The sequence below is a fragment of the Coregonus lavaretus genome, assembly GCF_964263955.1.
Source record: "Coregonus lavaretus genome assembly, chromosome: 1".
In the NCBI taxonomy this organism is placed as follows: Eukaryota; Metazoa; Chordata; class Actinopteri; order Salmoniformes; family Salmonidae; genus Coregonus; species Coregonus lavaretus.
The window spans coordinates 53,925,675-53,945,491 of record NC_139988.1 but is presented as its reverse complement, the minus strand read 5'-3'; the positions used below and the strand labels follow the sequence as shown (position 1 = coordinate 53,945,491).

The 19,817-nt window shown below is 42.2% G+C and overlaps 1 protein-coding gene across 1 annotated transcript; it reads left to right on the top strand.

The window, feature by feature from the left end:
• The first annotated feature begins 560 nt into the window (after positions 1-560).
• On the top strand, positions 561-18,188 carry LOC311130571 (cysteine sulfinic acid decarboxylase-like). Its single transcript, XM_084163338.1, has 15 exons — positions 561-604; positions 4,893-4,991; positions 5,213-5,349; positions 8,984-9,110; positions 9,320-9,410; positions 9,504-9,726; positions 9,807-9,886; positions 9,995-10,049; positions 11,934-12,050; positions 12,573-12,637; positions 12,853-12,934; positions 17,074-17,273; positions 17,427-17,478; positions 17,574-17,663; positions 17,793-18,188. Exons 2-15 carry the CDS (start codon positions 4,907-4,909, stop codon positions 17,964-17,966), a joined length of 1,578 nt encoding a protein of 525 aa, XP_084019464.1. The 5' UTR covers positions 561-604; positions 4,893-4,906; the 3' UTR covers positions 17,967-18,188.
• The last annotated feature ends 1,629 nt before the right edge of the window (positions 18,189-19,817 follow it).

The window sequence follows — 19,817 nt, the reverse complement described above, 5'->3', positions numbered from 1 at the left end:
CTCAATATTGGCAGTTGAGAATTTTGATAGCCATCTTAATGCAGGTTGTTTTCTGCATAGAAAAATATTGGGCGGGCCACCTAAGTGTTTTTTCGGGCTGCCTATGTCCAAACAGCAAAAAATAAAGTGTGTGTGTGTGGAAACGTTTTCAGTGTAAACTTGAATGACTAAAACCAGATATAAAGTATGTAGAATAGATAATGGACCCATATATTTTTCAATAAGATCATCTTTGAGAACTAACAATCACCTAAAGAAAACCAAGACAGTCAAGGAGAATCTAAGATTATGCATTCAGAAGGATCTTTGTCATGGCATGGGGCACCCATTGATTTTGTTAATGTTTGAGTCAGTCAGATAGCATAAACCATGGCCAAATGTGTACAATTGCTGGAAATTTGCTTTAAAGCGGCAACATTTCATCTCCACCACATGGCAAAATGTGTATAATTGCAGGAAATTAGCTTTAAAACAGCTACATTTTGTCAGCCCTCAAATGTTCGGTCGACCACGCCCATGGCCACGCCTACCTCCTAAACCCCATTTTGATCCAGAATTCCCCCAGTTATTGGCACTATAGTGGAGAGAGTCAGCCATGTTCTAGGTGAGTTCGTATATTCACTGTCTTTATCATTGGAGTCCGTGCTCCTGGAAAGTTTTCTTTTAGGACAATAATTTCATCCTCCAGGCTAGCTGGACGTCATAGCCTACAACATGTTTCCCCTTTTCATAGGCATCGATTAGATGGTTGCATTCAATACAATGTCGTTTTAAAATTATTTCAGTTTGTCAGTAGAGTTGCTTATTATGTAATTGTTGTGGTATTAAAGACTCTATTGTCTCTAGTCATGGAGAGTAAAGCGTTGTAGAATTGCATGACATTTGTTTATAAAAGGGCACGTTTTTCTCGGATCCTCCTTGAAAATGTCCCTCTAGCTAGGGCTGAGCTCTGCATGTGTGCAAAGAACGAAGAAAAGCTTAATTGTCTTTTGTGAACGTGAGCATATTATTAGCCTAATTTATTACGATCCAACCTACTCATCGCATCAGGATTAGTAGGTCGTTTTAAATTAGCCTGCAAATTCGATGATGGATACATGCAATAATTTATCATAAAGGTGATTTATTTCGTGTTTTTTTTTATATATTTTTGAAATGTATTTGAAATTCACGTGCCACTTATGATTAGCTAGTTAGCTGAATGTTAACGTCAGTTACCAGCTGAACCATAACTAAATGGCTTTTACGTTACAACATTAGCATAAATAATGTAAGTACAATGTAGGCTAATCTAATTACAAAGTAATTATTTATACCTTCCTTATAACTGTAAAATACATATTTGTACGTTTAGTCTTAGAGAAAATGTGCATATTTTCTAAAGGTCTCTTGATCAAAACTCCCGCCCAAACCTTCTGAACGTCAAACAGGGGTTTAGCTTGGCTTTCTGAACATGTTAGGAACTGGCCTTTCAGATCATATTAATATTGTCCGTCTATGAATAACCGAAAGTATTTTTTGTAAAAAATCTATTAATTATTTTAGATTACTTTGATAAAGTTGCCTATAAATCGATCTCTGAATGTGGTAGAGCGACGAAACCATGTTGCTTCACTAGGATCTAAGGATTGCAGGCATGTGCATTGTTAGTGGCTGTGACCTAGGGTGCATTCCTTTGTCCAGGCGTTGTTGTCGCCTGCCAGATCTTACAACGCCTGGATAGGTTAAATACCTATCAGCTAATCACATCATATGTTATGACAATCTGTCAGTCTATGACACAGTTAATGACTTAGCACGCAACCATTGGTTGATGCGTGCAACGTCTGAGCAGGGGAACGCGACCATAGCGTTTAGCCAGGAGTTGATGGACAGTTGGAAGAGCGACTGAAATGGTATGTGAAACATCCCAGCTTCAAGTGGTGTCAGATTTCACAGCCCGAGTCACACAGGCGAAAGAAAAATACCAGAGGGGGAGAGGCGAAGTGAAAGCGTCCACTCCCGTCAAATTCGGTCTGCTTAAAAACTGCCTGCCTTCCCGCTTTTGGGACAATGACTCCCATTTGATAGGGCGGAGACAAGACCATCTCGACATTATATACAATATCTCTGGATATATGGTGCTATATATGAAATATTGATTTAAAACAAGGTCAAATCATATGATGTCAGTGACCTTCAGGTCGGAAAGTCAGATCTCTAGAAAGATGCCTGAGTTTCCGACTTGGAATTCCGAGTTGGATGACTGTTCAAAACTATTTTTCACAGTCAGAGCTAGTTTTCTTCAGAGTTCCCAGTTGTCTTGAACGCATTGAAGTCGGATATTTCCGAGATCCCAGTTTTTTTAACGCGACAATACTACCGAATCCGTGAGAACTTGGGCAATCGCTATATCCAAGGCATTCTGATCTATGGTGTCCACATTTCGATTTATAAGCGCAAATGTCAGTTGGCACAATAACCATACTAGTCATCTCTTTAGGGGACTTTACATCCAATTAAAGTGGACTTAGAACAAACCAGGCTTCATTTTATCAATATCATGTAGCCTAAATCATTAGGCTACGTGAGATGAAAGCAAATTGCGTCTAAAAAATGTTGTTTAATTCACTGGGGAGTTGAACCTGCTTGCCGACGCCATTGCATTGAAAGGACTGTTCTGACTGCTTCTGAGATTCCGTTACAGCAACAGTTTGTTTTGTAACAGGCTATTACTGCAATTTCAGGTAAACTTGGTAAAACAAGTTTCAAATGTATAGACAGTTTCCATTTACACTGAACAAAAATATAAACGCAACATGCAACAATTTCAAAGATTTTACTGAGTTACAGTTCATATAAGGAAATCGGAAAATTGAAATACATTCATTAGGCCCTAATCTATGGATTTCACATGACTGGGAATACAGATATGCATCTGTTGGTCACAGATACCTTTTTTTTTTAAGGTAGGGGCGTGGATCAGAAAACCAGTCAGTATCTGACCACCTTTTGCCTCATGCAGCGGGATCAGAAAACCAGTCAGTATCTGACCACCTTTTGCCTCATGCAGCGCAACACATCTCCTTTGCATGGAGTTGATCAGACTGTTGATTGTGAAATGTTGTCCCACTCCTCTTCAATGGCTGTGTGAAGTTGCTGGATATTGGCGGGAACCGGCACACACTGTTGTACCCGTCGACCCAAAGCATTCCAAACATGCTCAATGGATGACATGTCTGGTGAGTATGCAGGCCATGGAAGAACTGGGACATTTTCAGCTTCCAGGAATTGTGTACAGATCGATGGGGCCGTGCATTATCATGCTGAAACATGAGGATCTCGTCATGGTATCTCTGTGCATTCAAATTACTATCGATAAAATGCAATTGTGTTCGTTGTCCGTAGCTTATGCCTGCCCATACCATAACCCCACCGCCACCATGGGGCACTCTGTTCACAACGTTGTCATCAGCAAACCACTCGCCCACACACGCTGTCTGCCATCTGCCCGGTACAGTTGAAACCTGGATTAATCCTTGAAGAGCACACTTCTCCAGCGTGCCGGTGGCCATCGAAGGTGAGTATTTGCCCACTGAAGATGGTTATGATGCCGAACTACAGTCCGGTCAAGACCCTGGTAAGGACGACAAGCACACCGATGAGCTTCCCTGAGACGGTTTCTGACAATTTGTGCAGAAATTATTTGGTTGTGAAAACCCAGTTTCATCAGCTGTCCGGGTGGCTGGTCTCAGACGATCCCGCAGGTGAAGAAGCCTGATGTGGAGGGCTGGCTTGATTACACATGGTCTGCTGTTGTGAGGCCAGTTGGATGTACTGCCAAATTCTTTAGAAGGACGTTGGATGTGGCTTATGGTAGAGACATTAACATTCAATTCTCTGGCAACAGCTCTGGTGGACATTCCTGCAGTCAGCATGCCAATTGCACTCTCCCTCAACTTGAGACATCTGTGGCATTGTGTTGTGTGACAAAACTGCACATTTTAGAGTGGCCTTTTATTGTCCCCAGCAGAAGGTGCACCTGTGTAATGATCATGCTATTTAATCAGCTTCTTGATATGCCACACCTGTCCGGTGGATGGATTATCTTGGCAAAGGAGAAATGCTCACTAACAGGGATGTAAACAAACCTGTGGCCAACATTTGAGAGCGAAGCTTTTTGTGCATCTGGAAAATTTCTGAGATTTTTATTTCAGCTTATGAAATATGGGACCAACACTTTTTACATGTAGCGTTTTATATTTTTGTTCGGTATAGTTCAGCTGTTTTAAAAAGATTGCTGTTAAGATTTTGGGTGCCTTCCTCTGCCCAGGTGTTGCTGATGCAGGCCAGAGCTTACAATCCCTGGATAGGTATTTTAAGTATCAGTTAAGCACATAGAAATCTGTCAGTCGATGACGTTGCATGCATAAACTAATGGTTGCGTGCCACGTCTGAGCAACGCAACCAATTACTGTAGGAGCATTTGGCATGAAGAGACTGGTCGCGTTCCCCTGCTCAGATGTTACATGCATCCACCAATGGTTGTGTGCTACGTCATCGATTGTGTCAATCACTGACAGATTGTTATAACATATGATGTGGTTAGCTGATACAATGCCTGGATAGGTATTTTAAGTAAGATCTGACATGAGTCCAACATCTGGGCAGAGGAACATGCCCAATTATACATTTTACTGCTCGGCTGGGAGCAAGTCTAGGGGCAGTCTCGCACACTACCTACTAGGTAAGGTGACGCACGAGATTTGCATCTTTATACTACAATTATGTGTATATGCAAAAAAAAATAATTAATGGCTCTCGTAAACATATGTAGTGTAAATGACCCCTTAGAAATGTGTGATGTCAAGGGATGCATTTGCTCAATTGTTTATGTTTGGTCTTATTTGCAGACTGGTTTTAAGTCATGAGTCACCTACCTAGATTCTGGAACCTGGGATGGTCTTCCTTTCTTGACTGGTGGAGTAATCGGAGTATTGTTTCAGAGCAAGGTGATTTGGAATGTTTGTGTGTTATCTGATGGGAGGACTTTCCAGGTTTCTCAACCTGAGACTAGATATCTACAATACCATGAATTGGTATTGTATAAAGATCTCAACCATGCAAATAACTTTGTTGGTAATTCTAATTATTGACTTAAACTACTGACTCAACAATGCAGTATCATCAAACACTATTCAACCCGCTCTCCTTTTTCCTCATTGGACTACAGGACCTTCTCCCCCCTATGGTCAGCAGAACATGAATGAACCTCTTCTGGACCACAGAGAGGGCCAGCTCTTCCTGACCGAGGCTTTTAAAGTCATCCTTGAGGAGGTGCTATGTAAGGGCACAGACGTCAAAGAGAAGGTCTCACATTCCTACATCAAACTGTTGACTGTCTAATCTCTATCCTAACATGCCTGTTCTCTGCATTTTGCCATATAGAGTGCCTTCAGAAAGTATTCATACCCTTTGACTTATTCCACATTTTGTTGTTACAGCCTGAATTCATAATGGATTCAATATTTTATTTATCACCCATCTACCCACAATACCCCATAATGACAGTGAAAACTAGTTTTTAGAAATTGTTGCAAATTAATTGAAAAGGAAATACAGAAATATTTAATTTGTATAAGTGTTCACACCCCTAAGTCAATACTTTGTAGAAGCACCTACAGCTGTGAGTCTTTTTGGGTAAGTCTCTAAGAGCTTTGCACACCTGGATTGTACAATATTTGCACTTTATTCTTAAAATAATTCTTCAAGCTCTGTCAAGTTGATTGTTGATAATTGCCAAAACTGTAACTAGGCCACTCAGGAACATTCCATGTCTCGGTAAGCAACTCCAGTGTAGAGTTGGCCTTGTGTTTTAAGGTTATTGTCCTGCTCAACGGCGAATTAGTCTTCCAGTGTGTGTTGGAAAGCAGACTGAACCAGGGTTTTCACTAGGATTTTGCCAGTGCTTATAGCTTTGTTCCGTTTCTTTTTATCCTGAACTCCTTAGTCCTTGCCGATGACAAGCATACCTATAACATGATGCAGCCATTTTCATGCTTGAAAATATGAATAGTGGTACTCAGTGATGTGTTGTGTTGGATTTGCCCCAAACACAATGCTTTGTATTCAGGACAAAAAGTTCATTTCTTTGCCATTTTTTTTATAGTGTTACTTAAGTGCCTTAAGGGTGCATGTTTTGGAATAGTTTTTATTCTGTACAGGCTTCCTTCTTTTCACTCTGTCATTTACAGTGCCTTGCAAAAGTATTCATCCCCCTTGGCGTTTTTCCTATTTTGTTGCATTACAACCTGTAACTTAAATGGATTTTTATTTGGATTTCATGTAATAGACATACACAAAATAGTTGAATTTGATGAAGTGAAATGAAAAAAAATTACTTGTTTCAAAAAATAAATAACGGAAAGGTGGTGTGTGCATATGTATTCACCCCCTTTGCTATGAAGCCCCTCAATAAGATCTGGTGCAACCAATTACCTTCAGAAGTCATATAATTAGTTAGATTGCACACAGGTGAACTTTATTTAAGTGTCACATGATCTCAGTGTATATATACACCTGTTCTGAAAGGCCGCAGAGTCTGCAACACCACTAAGCAAGGGGCACCACCAAGCAAGCGGCACCATGAAGACCAAGGAGCTCTCCAAACAGGTCAGGGACAAAGTTGTGTAGAAGTACAAATCAGGGTTGGGTTATAAAAAAATATCCCAAACTTTGAACATCCCACGGAGCACCATTTTTAATCCATTATAAAATTTTTTAAAGAATATGGCACCACAACAAACCTGCCAAGAGAGGGCCGCCCACCAAAACTCACGGACCAGGCAAGGAGGGCATTAATCAGAGAAGCAACAAAGAGACCAAAGATAACCCTGAAGGAGCTGAAAATCTCCACAGCGGAAATTGGAGTATCTGTCCATAGGACCACTTTAAGCCGTACACTCCACAAAGCTGGGCTTTATGGAAGAGTGGCCAGAAAAAAGCCATTGCTTAAAGAAAAAAATAAGCAAACCCGTTTGGTGTTCGCCAAAAGGCATGTGGGAGACTCCCCAAACATATGGAAGAAGGTACTCTGGTCAGATGAGACTAAAATTTAGCTTTTTGGCCATTAAGGAAAATGCTATGTCTAGCACAAACCCAACTCCTCTCATCACCCCGAGAACACCATCCCCACAGTGAAGCATGGCAGCATCATGCTGTGGGGATGTTTTTCATCGGCAGGGACTGGGAAACTGGTCAGAATTGAAGGAATGATGGATGGCGCTAAATACAGGGAAATTCTTGAGGGAAACCTGTTTCAGTCTTCCAGAGATTTGAGACTGGGACGGAGGTTCACCTTCCAGCAGGACAATGACCCTAAGCATTCTGCTAAAGCAACACTCGAGTGGTTTAAGGGGAATCATTTAAATGTCTTGGAATGGCCTAGTCAAAGCCCAGACCTCAATCCAATTGAGAATCTGTGGTATGACTTAAAGATTGCTGTACACCAGCGGAACCCATCCAACTTGAAGGAGCTGGAGCAGTTTTGCCTTGAAGAATGGGCAGAAATCTCAGTGGCTAGATGTGCCAAGCTTATAGAGACATACCCCAAGAGACTTGCAGCTGTAATTGCTGCAAAAGGTGGCTCTACAACGTATTGACTTTGGGGGGTGAATAGTTATGCACGCTCAAGTTTTCTGTTTTTTTGTCTTATTTCTTGTTTGTTTCACAATAAAAATGTTGTATAAATCGAATGATACAAACCCCCCAAAAAATCAATTTTAATTCCAGGTTGTAAGGCAACAAAATAGGAAAAATGCCAAGGGGGGTGAACATTTTCGCAAGTATTGTGGAGAAACTACAATGTTATTGATCCATCCTCAGGTTTCTCATATCACAACCATTAAACTCTGTAACTGTTTTAACATCACCATTGGCCTCATGGTGAAATCCCTGAGCAGTTTCCTTCCTCTCTGGCAACTGAGTTAGGAAGGACGCCTGTGTCTTTGTAGTGACTGGGTGTATTGATAAACCATCCAAAGTGTAATTAATTACTTCACCATGCTCAAAGGGATATTCAGCGTCCATTTATTTTTACACCGCTACCAATCGGTGCCCTTTGTGAGGCATTGAAAAACCTCCCTGGTCTGTTGTTGAATCTGTGCTTGAAATCCACTACTCAATTGAGGGACCTTACAATTATCTGTATGTGTGGGCTACAGCGACGGGGTAGTCATTCAAAAATCATCATGTTAACCATTATTATTGAACACTGAATGAGTCCATGCAACTTATTATGCGATTTGTTATGCACATTTCTACTCCTGAACTTATTTAGGCTTGCCAGAACAAAGGGGTTGAATACTTATTTACTCAAGACTTTTCAGCTTACACAACAAAATGTGGAAAAAGTTGAGGGTGTAAATACTTTCTGAAGGCACTGTATTGTGATGTTTTTTGCTGCACAAGCCTTTTGGTAAGTCCTGAGTGACATACCTGTCCGGTGGGTCATATAGCTAAAATGTTTAGGAACCACTGGGCTAGTACCGTTATGGGCAATTCCACGATAAGTGACACTAAGACTCAGAGTTTTCACATTTTTAAATGTATGGCAAACAAAAACCAATGATTGCAAAGTTAACCAAACCATACAACTCTATGCACAATGACTACTTTTAACAATTTCCACAGAATTGTACAAAAACACATTTACTTGAAGAATGCAGATGCAAAGTTTGGTAAAGAAAGACGTTTTGTGCCATCTTTGCAATCAATGTAAATTTTTTGACATTCTTTTATTATTTTTTGTCTTAGTGAGTGCATACATTTTTTAAAGTAAAAAATCGGAATCTGTGTCACTCTTACCGTGGAATTGCCTGTATGTTAACTGAAATCTTCTTCACACCTGACTGTGTGCATCAAACACAATCAAACCATGGAGGTACACACTACTCAGTGCTGTATTTTCAGGGGTTTCTTGTGCTTGTTATACCCTTGGTTACAGGTGTGTGAGTGGCGCGAGCCAGAGGAGTTAGCTGCTCTGCTAGATCTGGAGCTGCGAGAGAATGGGGAGCCGCAACACCAGCTCCTGCAGAGAGTACGCGATGTGGCCAAGTACAGTGTCAAGACCAGTAAGTCCCCATCCCTAGCTCTGTCCAGGTTGTTAGGCGGTTTGCTGCTAGCCGCACTAAAGCCCTGGACCAGAGCTACCCCGACCCCACAGGGAAACATTAGACTGAGCGAGATGAGTGTGGTTCTGGTTACATTAGATTCTTGGTAAATGCTATCGCTTGGGACTGTCCTGAATGCATGCACTACAGTAAAGAGCATATATTTTCAGATCATCCGCGGTTCTTCAATCAGCTCTTTGCAGGGGTGGACTACCATGCCTTGACAGGACGATTCCTTACGGAGGCTCTTAACACTAGCCAGTAGGAGAAAGCAATATCTATTTATATGCACATATTCATACCATAAAGTATGTTTTGGTATGAAGAGGCTTGTGATGGACTGTTCTTTTACAGGTATACCTATGAGGTAGCTCCAGTGTTTGTCCTGATGGAAGACGAGGTACTCTCCAAACTACGTTCTCTAGTTGGGTGGGCAGAGGGAGATGGCATCTTCTGCCCAGGCGGTACTATGTCCAACATGTATGCCATGAACCTAGCACGCTACCGGGCCTTCCCAGAAGTAAAACTAAAGGGACTGTGGGCCCTCCCTCGACTGGCTGTCTTTACATCTCAACAGGTGGGGAAAACTGACAGTATGGTAGAAGTAATACACTATTCAATTTCCCATTCATTCATTATACCCAAACTTTCCTCCAGAGCCACTACTCTGTGATGAAAGCAGCTGCATTTCAGGGTATTGGGACAGAGAACGTGTTTAAGGTCAAAGTTGATGATAGGTAAAGTGATCAGAACCTTTCTTTGTGAATCTTGTCCAGTCATCTCATTATCATTCTTAGGCATACATGATTTACAGATTTTAACACGTGCTCTCTGTTGTCCTACAGGGGTTGCATGATTCCAGAAGACCTTGGTGAGAAAATTGAGCTGGCGAAATCTCAAGCAAGTTTACTGTGTTTACCTTTTAATTTACTGTGTAAATTCTATTTTATGTGCTGTGATATACAGTATTTATACCGATAACAGTAGGAATAATAGCCAATAGACTATTGGAATTGCTGATAGACAATCAGTGATATCTTGCACAAGAATCTGATGAATTCCTAATACTCTATTAGCATTCCAAATATTGTATATGCAATTCCTAGTAGTCTATCGGCAAAGCACATACAGTGAGGGAAAAAAGTATTTGATCCCCTGCTGATTTTGTACGTTTGCCCACTGACAAAGACATGATCAGTCTATAATTTTAATGGTAGGTTTATTTGAACAGTGAGAGACAGAATAACTAAAACAAAATCCAGAAAAACGCATGTCAAAAATGTTATGAATTGATTTGCATTTTAATGAGGGAAATAAATATTTGACCCCCTCTCAATCAGAAAGATTTCTGGCTCCCAGGTGTCTTTTATACAGGTAACGAGCTGAAATTAGGAGCACACTCTTAAAGGGAGTGCTCCTAATCTCAGTTTGTTACCTGTATAAAAGACACCTGTCCACAGAAGCAATCAATCAGATTCCAAACTCTCCACCATGGCCAAGACCAAAGAGCTCTCCAAGGATGTCAGGGACAAGATTGTAGACCTACACAAGGCTGGAATGGGCTACAAGACCATCGCCAAGCAGCTTGGTGAGAAGGTGACAACAGTTGGTGCGATTATTCGCAAATGGAAGAAACACAAAAGACCTGTCGATCTCCCTCGGCCTGGGGCTCCATGCAAGATCTCACCTCGTGGAGTTGCAATGATCATGAGAACGGTGAGGAATCAACCCAGAACTACACGGGAGGATCTTGTGAATGATCTCAAGGCAGCTGGGACCATAGTCACCAAGAAAACAATTGGTAACACACTACGCTGTGAAGGACTGAAATCCTGCAGCGCCCGCAAGGTCCCCCTGTTCAAGAAAGCACATATACAGGGCCGTCTGAAGTTTGCCAATGAGCATCTGAATGATTCAGAGGAGAACTGGGTGAAAGTGGTGGTCAGATGAGACAAATCGAGCTCTTTGACATCAACTCGCCGAGTTTGGAGGAGGAGGAATGCTGCCTATGACCCCAAGAACACCATCCCCACCGTCAAACATGGAGGTGGAAACATTATGCTTTGGGGGTGTTTTACTGCTAAGGGGACAGGACAACTTCACCGCATCAAAGGGACGATGGATGGGGCAAAGTACCGTCAAATCTTGGGTGAGAACCTCCTTCCCTCAACCAGGGCAGTGAACATGGGTCGTGGATGGGTATTCCAGCATGACAATGACCCAAAACACACGGCCAAGGCAACAAAGGAGTGGCTCAAGAAGAAGCACATTAAGGTCCTGGAGTGGCCTAGCCAGTCTCCAGACCTTAATCCCATAGAAAATCTGTGGAGGGAGCTGAAGGTTCGAGTTGCCAAACGTCAGCCTAGAAACCTTAATGACTTGGAGAAGATCTGCAAAGAGGAGTGGAACAAAATCCCACCTGAGATTTGTGCAAACCTGGTGGCCAACTACAAGAAACGTCTGACCTCGGTGGCAAAACCCTTGTTGGCAATCACAAAGTACTAAGTCATGTTTTGCAGAGGGGTCAAATACTTATTTCACTCATTAAAATGCAAATAAATTTATAACATTTTTGACATGCGTTTTTCTGAATTGTTTTGTTGTTCTGTCTCTCACTGTTCAAATAAACCTACCATTAAAATGATAGACTGATCATGTCTTTGTCAGTGGGCAAACATACAAAATCAGCAGGGGATCAAATACTTTTTTCCCTCACTGTATCATACTATGAGGCACCAAGTAGAGATGCAAGGGCATCTTTCATTACCCCTCTTCACCTACCAGGGGGCAGTGCCATTCTTTGTCCATGCCACATCAGGAACGACTGTACAGGGCGCCTTTGACCCACTGGAGCCCATCGCTGACATCTGTGACAGACAGGGGTTGTGGATGCATGTTGATGTGAGTTCTTTTTTAAAGTGATCTTTCACTCCAGAATCAAACTTTGTCCAATGTTTTCAGACCACAAAAGTAGTCTTCTGTCAAGATGATGCCCAACAACATCTAACATGTTGATCAAAACTTCATACACCATTCCCAAAATAATGTAAAAGATAGCCACTGTCTAATTTAAATCCTTTTCAACAGTGGCAATCTTTCCCATTTATTTTGAGCTGAAGAATACAGATGTAGGATCTTAATTTGAGCCAGTTTGCTATAGCAGGAAAAAAAATCCTGCAGGAACAAGAAATGTGAATGATTTTGATTAAAATTAATGGACATTTTTGAAGGGGTTGATGCATTTTTCATAAGGGCAAATCAAGTCTGAAATTTCAAAGTTGAAATTATGAATTTCAGAAGCCTTTTCAACCTCAAATACACTATGTAAGATTCCTGCATTGCACGAAAGTTCTTCTGCAACAGGGTAATCAAATTAAGATCCTACATCTGTACTGACTGGTGTTCTCTTGTGGTTTGGCACAGGCAGCCTGGGGAGGGAGTGTTCTCTTCTCAAAGGAACACAAACATCTCATGAGAGGAGTTGAGAGGTAGGAGTGCATGCTCAGAATACAGTTGCTGGAATTCAATTGTACACAAAACATCTAAATGTGCTGCAAAGAACAAAGCTTTGAAATTGAATTCAGCCTGTGTGCTAGTGTACCAAAGTATAGATTAGGTGTCTTGATGTCTCGCATGACTGGGTTAGCCTTCTGAATGGCTCAACATATGACTGACTCAAGTGTAATGATATGTTTGTGAACAGAGCCGATTCAGTGACTTGGAATCCACACAAGATGATGCTGACGGGCTTGCAGTGTTCAGCCATTCTGCTCAAGGACACCACGGTAAGACACCCCTTCACCAGATTCCAGACCAAAGGGTTGTTCTTGAGTTGCGGTGGCATTTGCGTCCCTTGCCTTTGCAACCATAAAAATCACTTTAAAATGACAAATAGTTACACATCATACGTGTTTTTGTTTATATTGAACTGTTTGTCAATGATAAAATGTAATTCAAGTCCTTAATACTTCAAAATGTTATGTTTATGCATTGTTTAAAGGGATATTTGGGCAATTAAGCCGTTTTGTTCTACTTACCCATAGTCAGATTAACTCCTGGATACAATTTTTATGTCGCCGTGCAGTTTGGAGTAAAACGTATTGGCTGCGCATCAGACTTTTCTTGACCCATATTCCCAGGGGCTAATGGTCTCGACACGTCTGCACATGTGCGGGATTCTCTACTTGCGCACAGTCTCTGCTCTACTTGTACGGAACAGGCTACTCTGAATGGTGCTTGTTTTAATAAAGTTAGAGCAAAGCTGAATCAATGTCTGCAAGACCACATAACAGAACCAAATATAAAAGCATAGTATAATGTTACTGTAAAAAAGAAATTGTTTAAATGGTATGAGATTTTAGGATGATCGAATGGTGGCATTTTTCTCTGACGTGTGCGCCACTAGGCAAAATGTAATTTTGATTGAAACAAAACACAGGTATGCTACAGTTTAATAATGCCATCAACTCTGAAATCAGCTCAATGTACATAATCGAAAAACTACATAACTAACATCAAATGCATATTCCCAAAAAACTGATTGAGATCAAATGGTTGGCAGGCAGATGCTGGTTGTTTCACCGGTAAAACTTGAAGAATTATCATTCACGATTGACAGTGAGAAATGTGAACATAGGGTGACTACAACAATTTGTGTGTAAAGTAGATGTAAAGAAACTAATGCGCAGAACATGATATGGTTCTTTCCAGGGTATCCAGGGGGCGGAACGGGGCGGTTACCTTTGGATCCGCAGCCTTTGCCATTGTTTGATAGTTAGACGTTTTGGCAACTAAGCCTTTTTTTCTATTTACCCAGGAGCGGCTGCTCTTGTAGACTTCCAGTCATTGCGCAATGGAAATTCAGATATGACGTCATTGTTTTAGCACTATCTACAGAGTTTTTAAACTACGGCGTGCGACATGGTTCAATGCACCAATAAATCAGCACAATATACTTTAGTTTTTTCTAATTGGCAGCGTCTTGGAGCTAAAATTGGGATCATGTATACTGTGCTACTGACGTTACATAAAAAGAGTAACAGAGAGCAATGTACAATACGGCAAACTTAGCTGACAAGGGATTTGTGGTAAGTGCATGGGGGCTGCCATTTTTATGCATCCCCTTTGCATAGAGTTGATCAGGCTGTTGATTTGTGGTCTGTGGAATGTTGTCCCACTCTTCAATGGCTGTGCGAAGATGTTGGATATTGGCGGGAACTGGAACACGCGGTTGTACACGTCGATCCAGAGCATTCCAAACATGCTCAATGGGTACCATGTCTGGTGAGTATGCAGGCCATGGAAGAACTGGGACATTTTCAGCTTCCAGGAATTGTGTACAGATCCTTGCGACATGGGGCCGTGCATTATCATGCTGAAACGTGAGGTGATGGCGGCGGATGAAAGGCACGACAATGGGCCTCAGGATGTCTTCACGGTATCGCTGTGCGTTCAAATTGCCAGCGATTTAAAATGCAATTGTGTTCGTTGTCCATAACTTATGACTGCCCATACCATAACCCCACCGCCACCATAGGACACTCTGTTCACAACGTTGACATCAGCAAACCGCTCGCCCACACCACTCCATACATGTGGTCTGCAGTTGTGAGGCCGATTGGATGTACTGCCAAATTTTCTCAAATTACGTTGGAGGAGGCTTATGGTAGAGAAATTAACATTCTATTGTCTGGCAACAGCTCTAGTGGACATTCCTGCAGTCAGCATGCCAATTTTACGCTCCCTCCAAACTTGAGACATCTGTGGCATTGTGTTGTGTGACACAACTGCACATTTTAGTGGCCTTTTATTGTCCCCAGCACAAGGTGCACCTGTGTAATGATCATGCTGTTTAATCAGATTCTTGATATGCCACACTTGTCTGGTGGATGGATTATTTTGGCAATGGAGAAATGCTCACTAACAGGGATGGAACATTTCTGAGATCTTTTATTTCAGCTTATGGAACATGGGACTAACACTTTACATGTTGCGTTTATATTTTTGTTCAGTGTAGTTAGCAATGGCTCCAGAAACTACTTATTTTGTTTTTATTTACATACATACACTACCGGTCAAAACTTTTAGAACACCTACTCATTCAAGGGTTTTTCTTTATTTTTACTATTGTCTACATTGTAGAATAATAGTGAAGACATCAAAACTATGAAATAACACACATGGAATCATGTAGTAACCAAAAAGTGTTAAACAAATCCAAATATTTTATATTTGAGGTTCTTCAAATAGCCACCCTTTGCCTTGATGACAGCTTTGCACACTCTTGGCATTCTCTCAACCAGCTTCACCTGGAATGCTTTTCCAACAGTCTTGAAGGAGTTCCCACATATGCTGAGCACTTGTTGGCTGCTTTTCCTTCACTCTTCGGTCCGACTCATCCCAAACCATCTCAATTTGGTTGAGGTCGGGGGATTGTGGAGGCCAGGTCATCTGACGCAGCACTCATCACTCTCCTTCTTGGTAAAATAGCCCTTACACAGCCTGGAGGTGTGTTTGGTCATTGTCCTGTTGAAAAACAAATGATAGTCCCACTAAGCCCAAACCAGATGGGATGGCGTATCGCTGCAGAATGCTGTGGTAGCCGTGCTGATTAAGTGTGCCTTGAATTCTAAATAAATCACAGACAGTGTCACCAGCAAAGCACCATAACATCTCCTCGTCCATACTTTATGGTGGGAAATACACATGTGGAAATCATCCGTTCACCCACACCGCGTCTCACAAAGACAGCGGTTGGAACCAAAAATCTCCAATTTGGACTCATCAGACCAAAGGACAGATTTCCACCGGTCTAATGTCCATTGCTCGTGTTTCTTGGCCCAAGCAAGTCTCTTCTTCTTATTGGTGTCCTTTAGTAGTGGTTTCTTTGCAGCAATTCAACCATGAAGGCCTGATTCACGCAGTCTCCTCTGAACAGTTGAAGTTGAAATGTGTCTGTTACTTGAACTCTGAAGCATTTATTTGGGCTGCAATTTCTGAGGCTGGTAACTCTAATTAACTTATCCTCTGCAGCAGAGGTAACTCTGGGTCTTCCATTCCTGTGGTGGTCCTCATGAGAGCCAGTTTCATCATAGCGCTTGACGGTTTCAGCAATCGGCGGTCCCGTTCTGTGAGCTTGTGTGGCCTACCACTTCGTGGCTGAGCCATTGTTACCCCTAGACGTTTCCACTTCACAATAACAGCACTCACAGTTGACCGGGGCAGCTCTAGCAAGGCAGAAATTTGACGAACTGAGTTGTTCACGTTGAAAGTCACTGAGCTCTTCAGTAAGGCCATTCTACTGCCAATGTTTGTCTATGGGGATTGCATGGCTGTGTGCTTGATTTTATACACCTTTCAGCAACGGGTGTGGCTGAAATAGCCAAATCCACTAATTTGAAGGGGTGTCCACATACTTTTGTGTATATAAGGACCTTGAGCATTCCCTCCAGTGGTAATAGGTGGTGGGGTCTATATTAAAGGAAATGGCTAATCGCATCCTTTTAGTATGTCATACATTTGAATACATTTGAAGATTCCATTGATAATTTGGTAGCCTGGTTGCAAGTGTTTTTAGTGAAAAAGACTGGCAACCAGGCTAATAATTTGGTGTCTAAAAAAAGTTGCATTGGTGTTATGTGACCCGCATAGGCAGACGGCTATGTGTGTCTGAGTTATGGTGTTCCTTTATGTTGCTGTGGTACACTTTACCAGTACAGAGGTTTCACAGGGTCCAATCAAAGGAATGCCTGGAATGTTCCGGTGCCAGGGGTCCTTGTGGTTGGTGGAGCGGCGGGGTTGGGCAGGGGGCTGGGCACCGCAGTTTTAAAGACCATGCTTTCTGTTGTATTTTCAGTTATGATCGGCCTGTTGTCATTCCTGAGCTAAATCTCAGCTATTCTTGATCTCGCCCCCTTTTCCACAGGACCTGTTGAAACATTGCCACAGTGCAGATGCAATGTACCTCTTCCAGCAGGACAAATTCTATGACACGAGTCTGGACACGGGGGACAAGTCGATACAGTGTGGCCGTAAGGTTGACTGCCTGAAGCTGTGGTTGATGTGGAAAGCTGTAGGGTCAAAAGGCTTGCAAGAACGTGTGGACAGGGCTTTCGCCCATACAAGGTACAAACATAGACATTCACAAACTTACTGCTGTAAGTCTGACTGGTCAAGCTCCTTACTTAAAACACCTTAGAGCTGTCATTTTAAACATTTAATAAAATACGTTTCAAATGTTGTGGAACACTGATCTGTGTGTTGACCGTCCAACCATAGATATCTGGTGGAGGAGATTAAGAAAAGAGAGGGCTTTCAACTCATAGGGAAGGTGAGTCATTGTTTTAGCAAATACATACAAAACATTTTCTTCTCCCATTTTATTCTCACCTACAGTATGTCTTCCGCTTTTGTCCTGTTGAACAGCCGGAGTTTGTGAACGTGTGTTTCTGGTTCATACCACCCAGTCTGAGGGGTAAGGAGAACAGTCCAGACTACCACGACAGATTGTCAAAGGTTGGTGTGTGTGAAGTGCTTACTATGATGCCAATATTATTTGTTTTACCTCAAGTGCTCCTACATTTAAACCAGTTAGTTTATGTGTGGCTGACACAATGCTGTGTGATCTTGTATCTTCATCAACAGGTGGCTCCAGTGATTAAGGAGCGTATGATGAAGCAGGGTACTATGATGTTGGGCTACCAGCCTCAGGGTGGACGAGTCAACTTCTTCCGCATGATAGTAATCTCACCGCAGCTCTCCCACCAAGATATGACCTTCTGTGTGAATGAGATTGAGAGGCTTGGGAATGATCTGTGATAGTAATTCTACCTAAATATAGTCTTGCATCTCCATTTATGTCATGGACTCTCAACATCAGATATCAGTCTGTTTTTCGTCAATATTACCTCTTCTTTTTTTTTATCAGTCTAATGCTCATTAGACTAGTCTAATGGTACTGATTGTGGACAAAGATGCCAAACAAAGTGTTTGAAATGTGGTATGTGGCACGGTAATAAACCTAGTCCAGTGACTTCTATATATATTGTATGGCCTACTTTATGTATTATTGGGTTGTAGAACATGATATAGGAGATTCTTCTAAGAAATGCCCGTGCCAGATGCCGACGGAAGCATGATCAGTGCCACGATGCGTCGGACGGACGGACGGACGGGCTGGCTGCAGCAGAACCCCATAGAGAAAGCGTCCCTATGTACACTGAACAAAAAATATAAGCGCTACAATTTTAACGATTTTACTGAATTACAGTTCATATAAGTAAATTGAAATGAATTCATTAGGCCCTAATTTATGGATTCCACATGACTGGGAACACATATGCATATGTTGGTCACAGATACCTTAACAAAAAGGTAGGGGAGTGGATCAGAAAACCAGTCAGTATCTGGTGTGAACACCAATTTGCCTCATGCAGTGCGACACATCTCCTTCACATAGTTGATTGTGGCCTGTGGATTGTTGTCCCACTCCTCTTAAATTGCTGTGCGAAGTTGCTGGATATTGGCGGGAGATGGAACACTGTCAAGCCTGAGCATCCCAAACATGCTTAATGGGTTTCATGTCTGGTGAGTATGCAACTGGGACATTTTCAGCTTCCAGGAATTGTGTACAGATCCTTGTGACATTGGGGCCGTGCATTATCATGCTGAAATATGAGGTGATGGTGGAGGATGAATTGTATGACAATGGGCCTTAGAATCTCGTCACGGTATCTCTGCATTCAAATTGCAATTGTTTGTCTGTAGCTTATGCCTGCCCATACCATACTGCCACCATGGGGCACTTTGTACACAACGTTGACATTAGTAAACCTCGCACACACGACTCCATTCAAGCTGTCTGCCATTTGCCCAGTACAGTTGAAACCAGGATTAATCCGTGAAGAGCACACTTCTCCAGCGTGCCAGTGGCCAAAGAAGGTGAGCATTTGCCCACTGACGTCGGTTACGAGGTGCAGTCAGGTCAAGACCCTGGTGAGGACGACGAGCACGCAGTTGAGCTTCCCTGAGACCGTTTCTGACAGTTCGTGCAGAAACTCTGGTTGTACAAAACCCAGTTTCATCAGCTGTCCGGGTGGCTGGTCTCAGACGATCCCGCAGGTGAAGAAGCCAGGGTGGAGGTGCTGGCGTGGTTACATGTGGTTGTGAGGCCGGTTGGCCGTACTGCCAAATTCTCTAAAATGACGTTGGAGGCAGCTTATGGAAATTCCTGCAGTCAGCATGCCAATTGCATGCAGCTGTGACATTGTTGTGTGACAAAACTGCACATTTTAGAGTGGCCTCTTGTCCCCATCACAAGGTGCACCTGTGTAATGATCACGCTGTTTAATCAACTTCTTGATATACCACTCCTGTCAGGTGGATGGATTATTTTGGCATAGGAGAAATGATCACTAACAGGGATGTAAACTAATTTGTGTAAAACAATTGAGAAATAAGCTTTTTGTGCGTCTGGAAAATTCCTGGGATATTTTATTTCAGCTCATGAAACATGGGACCAACACTTTACATGTTGCGGTTTATTTTTTTGTTCAGTATAGTTCCCATTATGGCATCTGTGAGCGCACAGGGAGCACCATTGAGGCAATCTCCAATTGGACAATGACCCGGTTGGACATGACTCCAACTGGGTCATCAGGAGGGATCAGC

Bases quoted from the DNA above. Each gene is read 5' to 3' on its own strand.
- LOC311130571 (XM_084163338.1), top strand. From the start codon at position 4,907: ATGAGTCACCTACCTAGATTCTGGAACCTGGGATGGTCTTCCTTTCTT. The intron at 9,727-9,806 runs GTGGGGAAAACT...ACTTTCCTCCAG, and splicing joins CTGTCTTTACATCTCAACAG to AGCCACTACTCTGTGATGAA. The intron at 17,479-17,573 runs GTGAGTCATTGT...CCTGTTGAACAG, and splicing joins GCTTTCAACTCATAGGGAAG to CCGGAGTTTGTGAACGTGTG.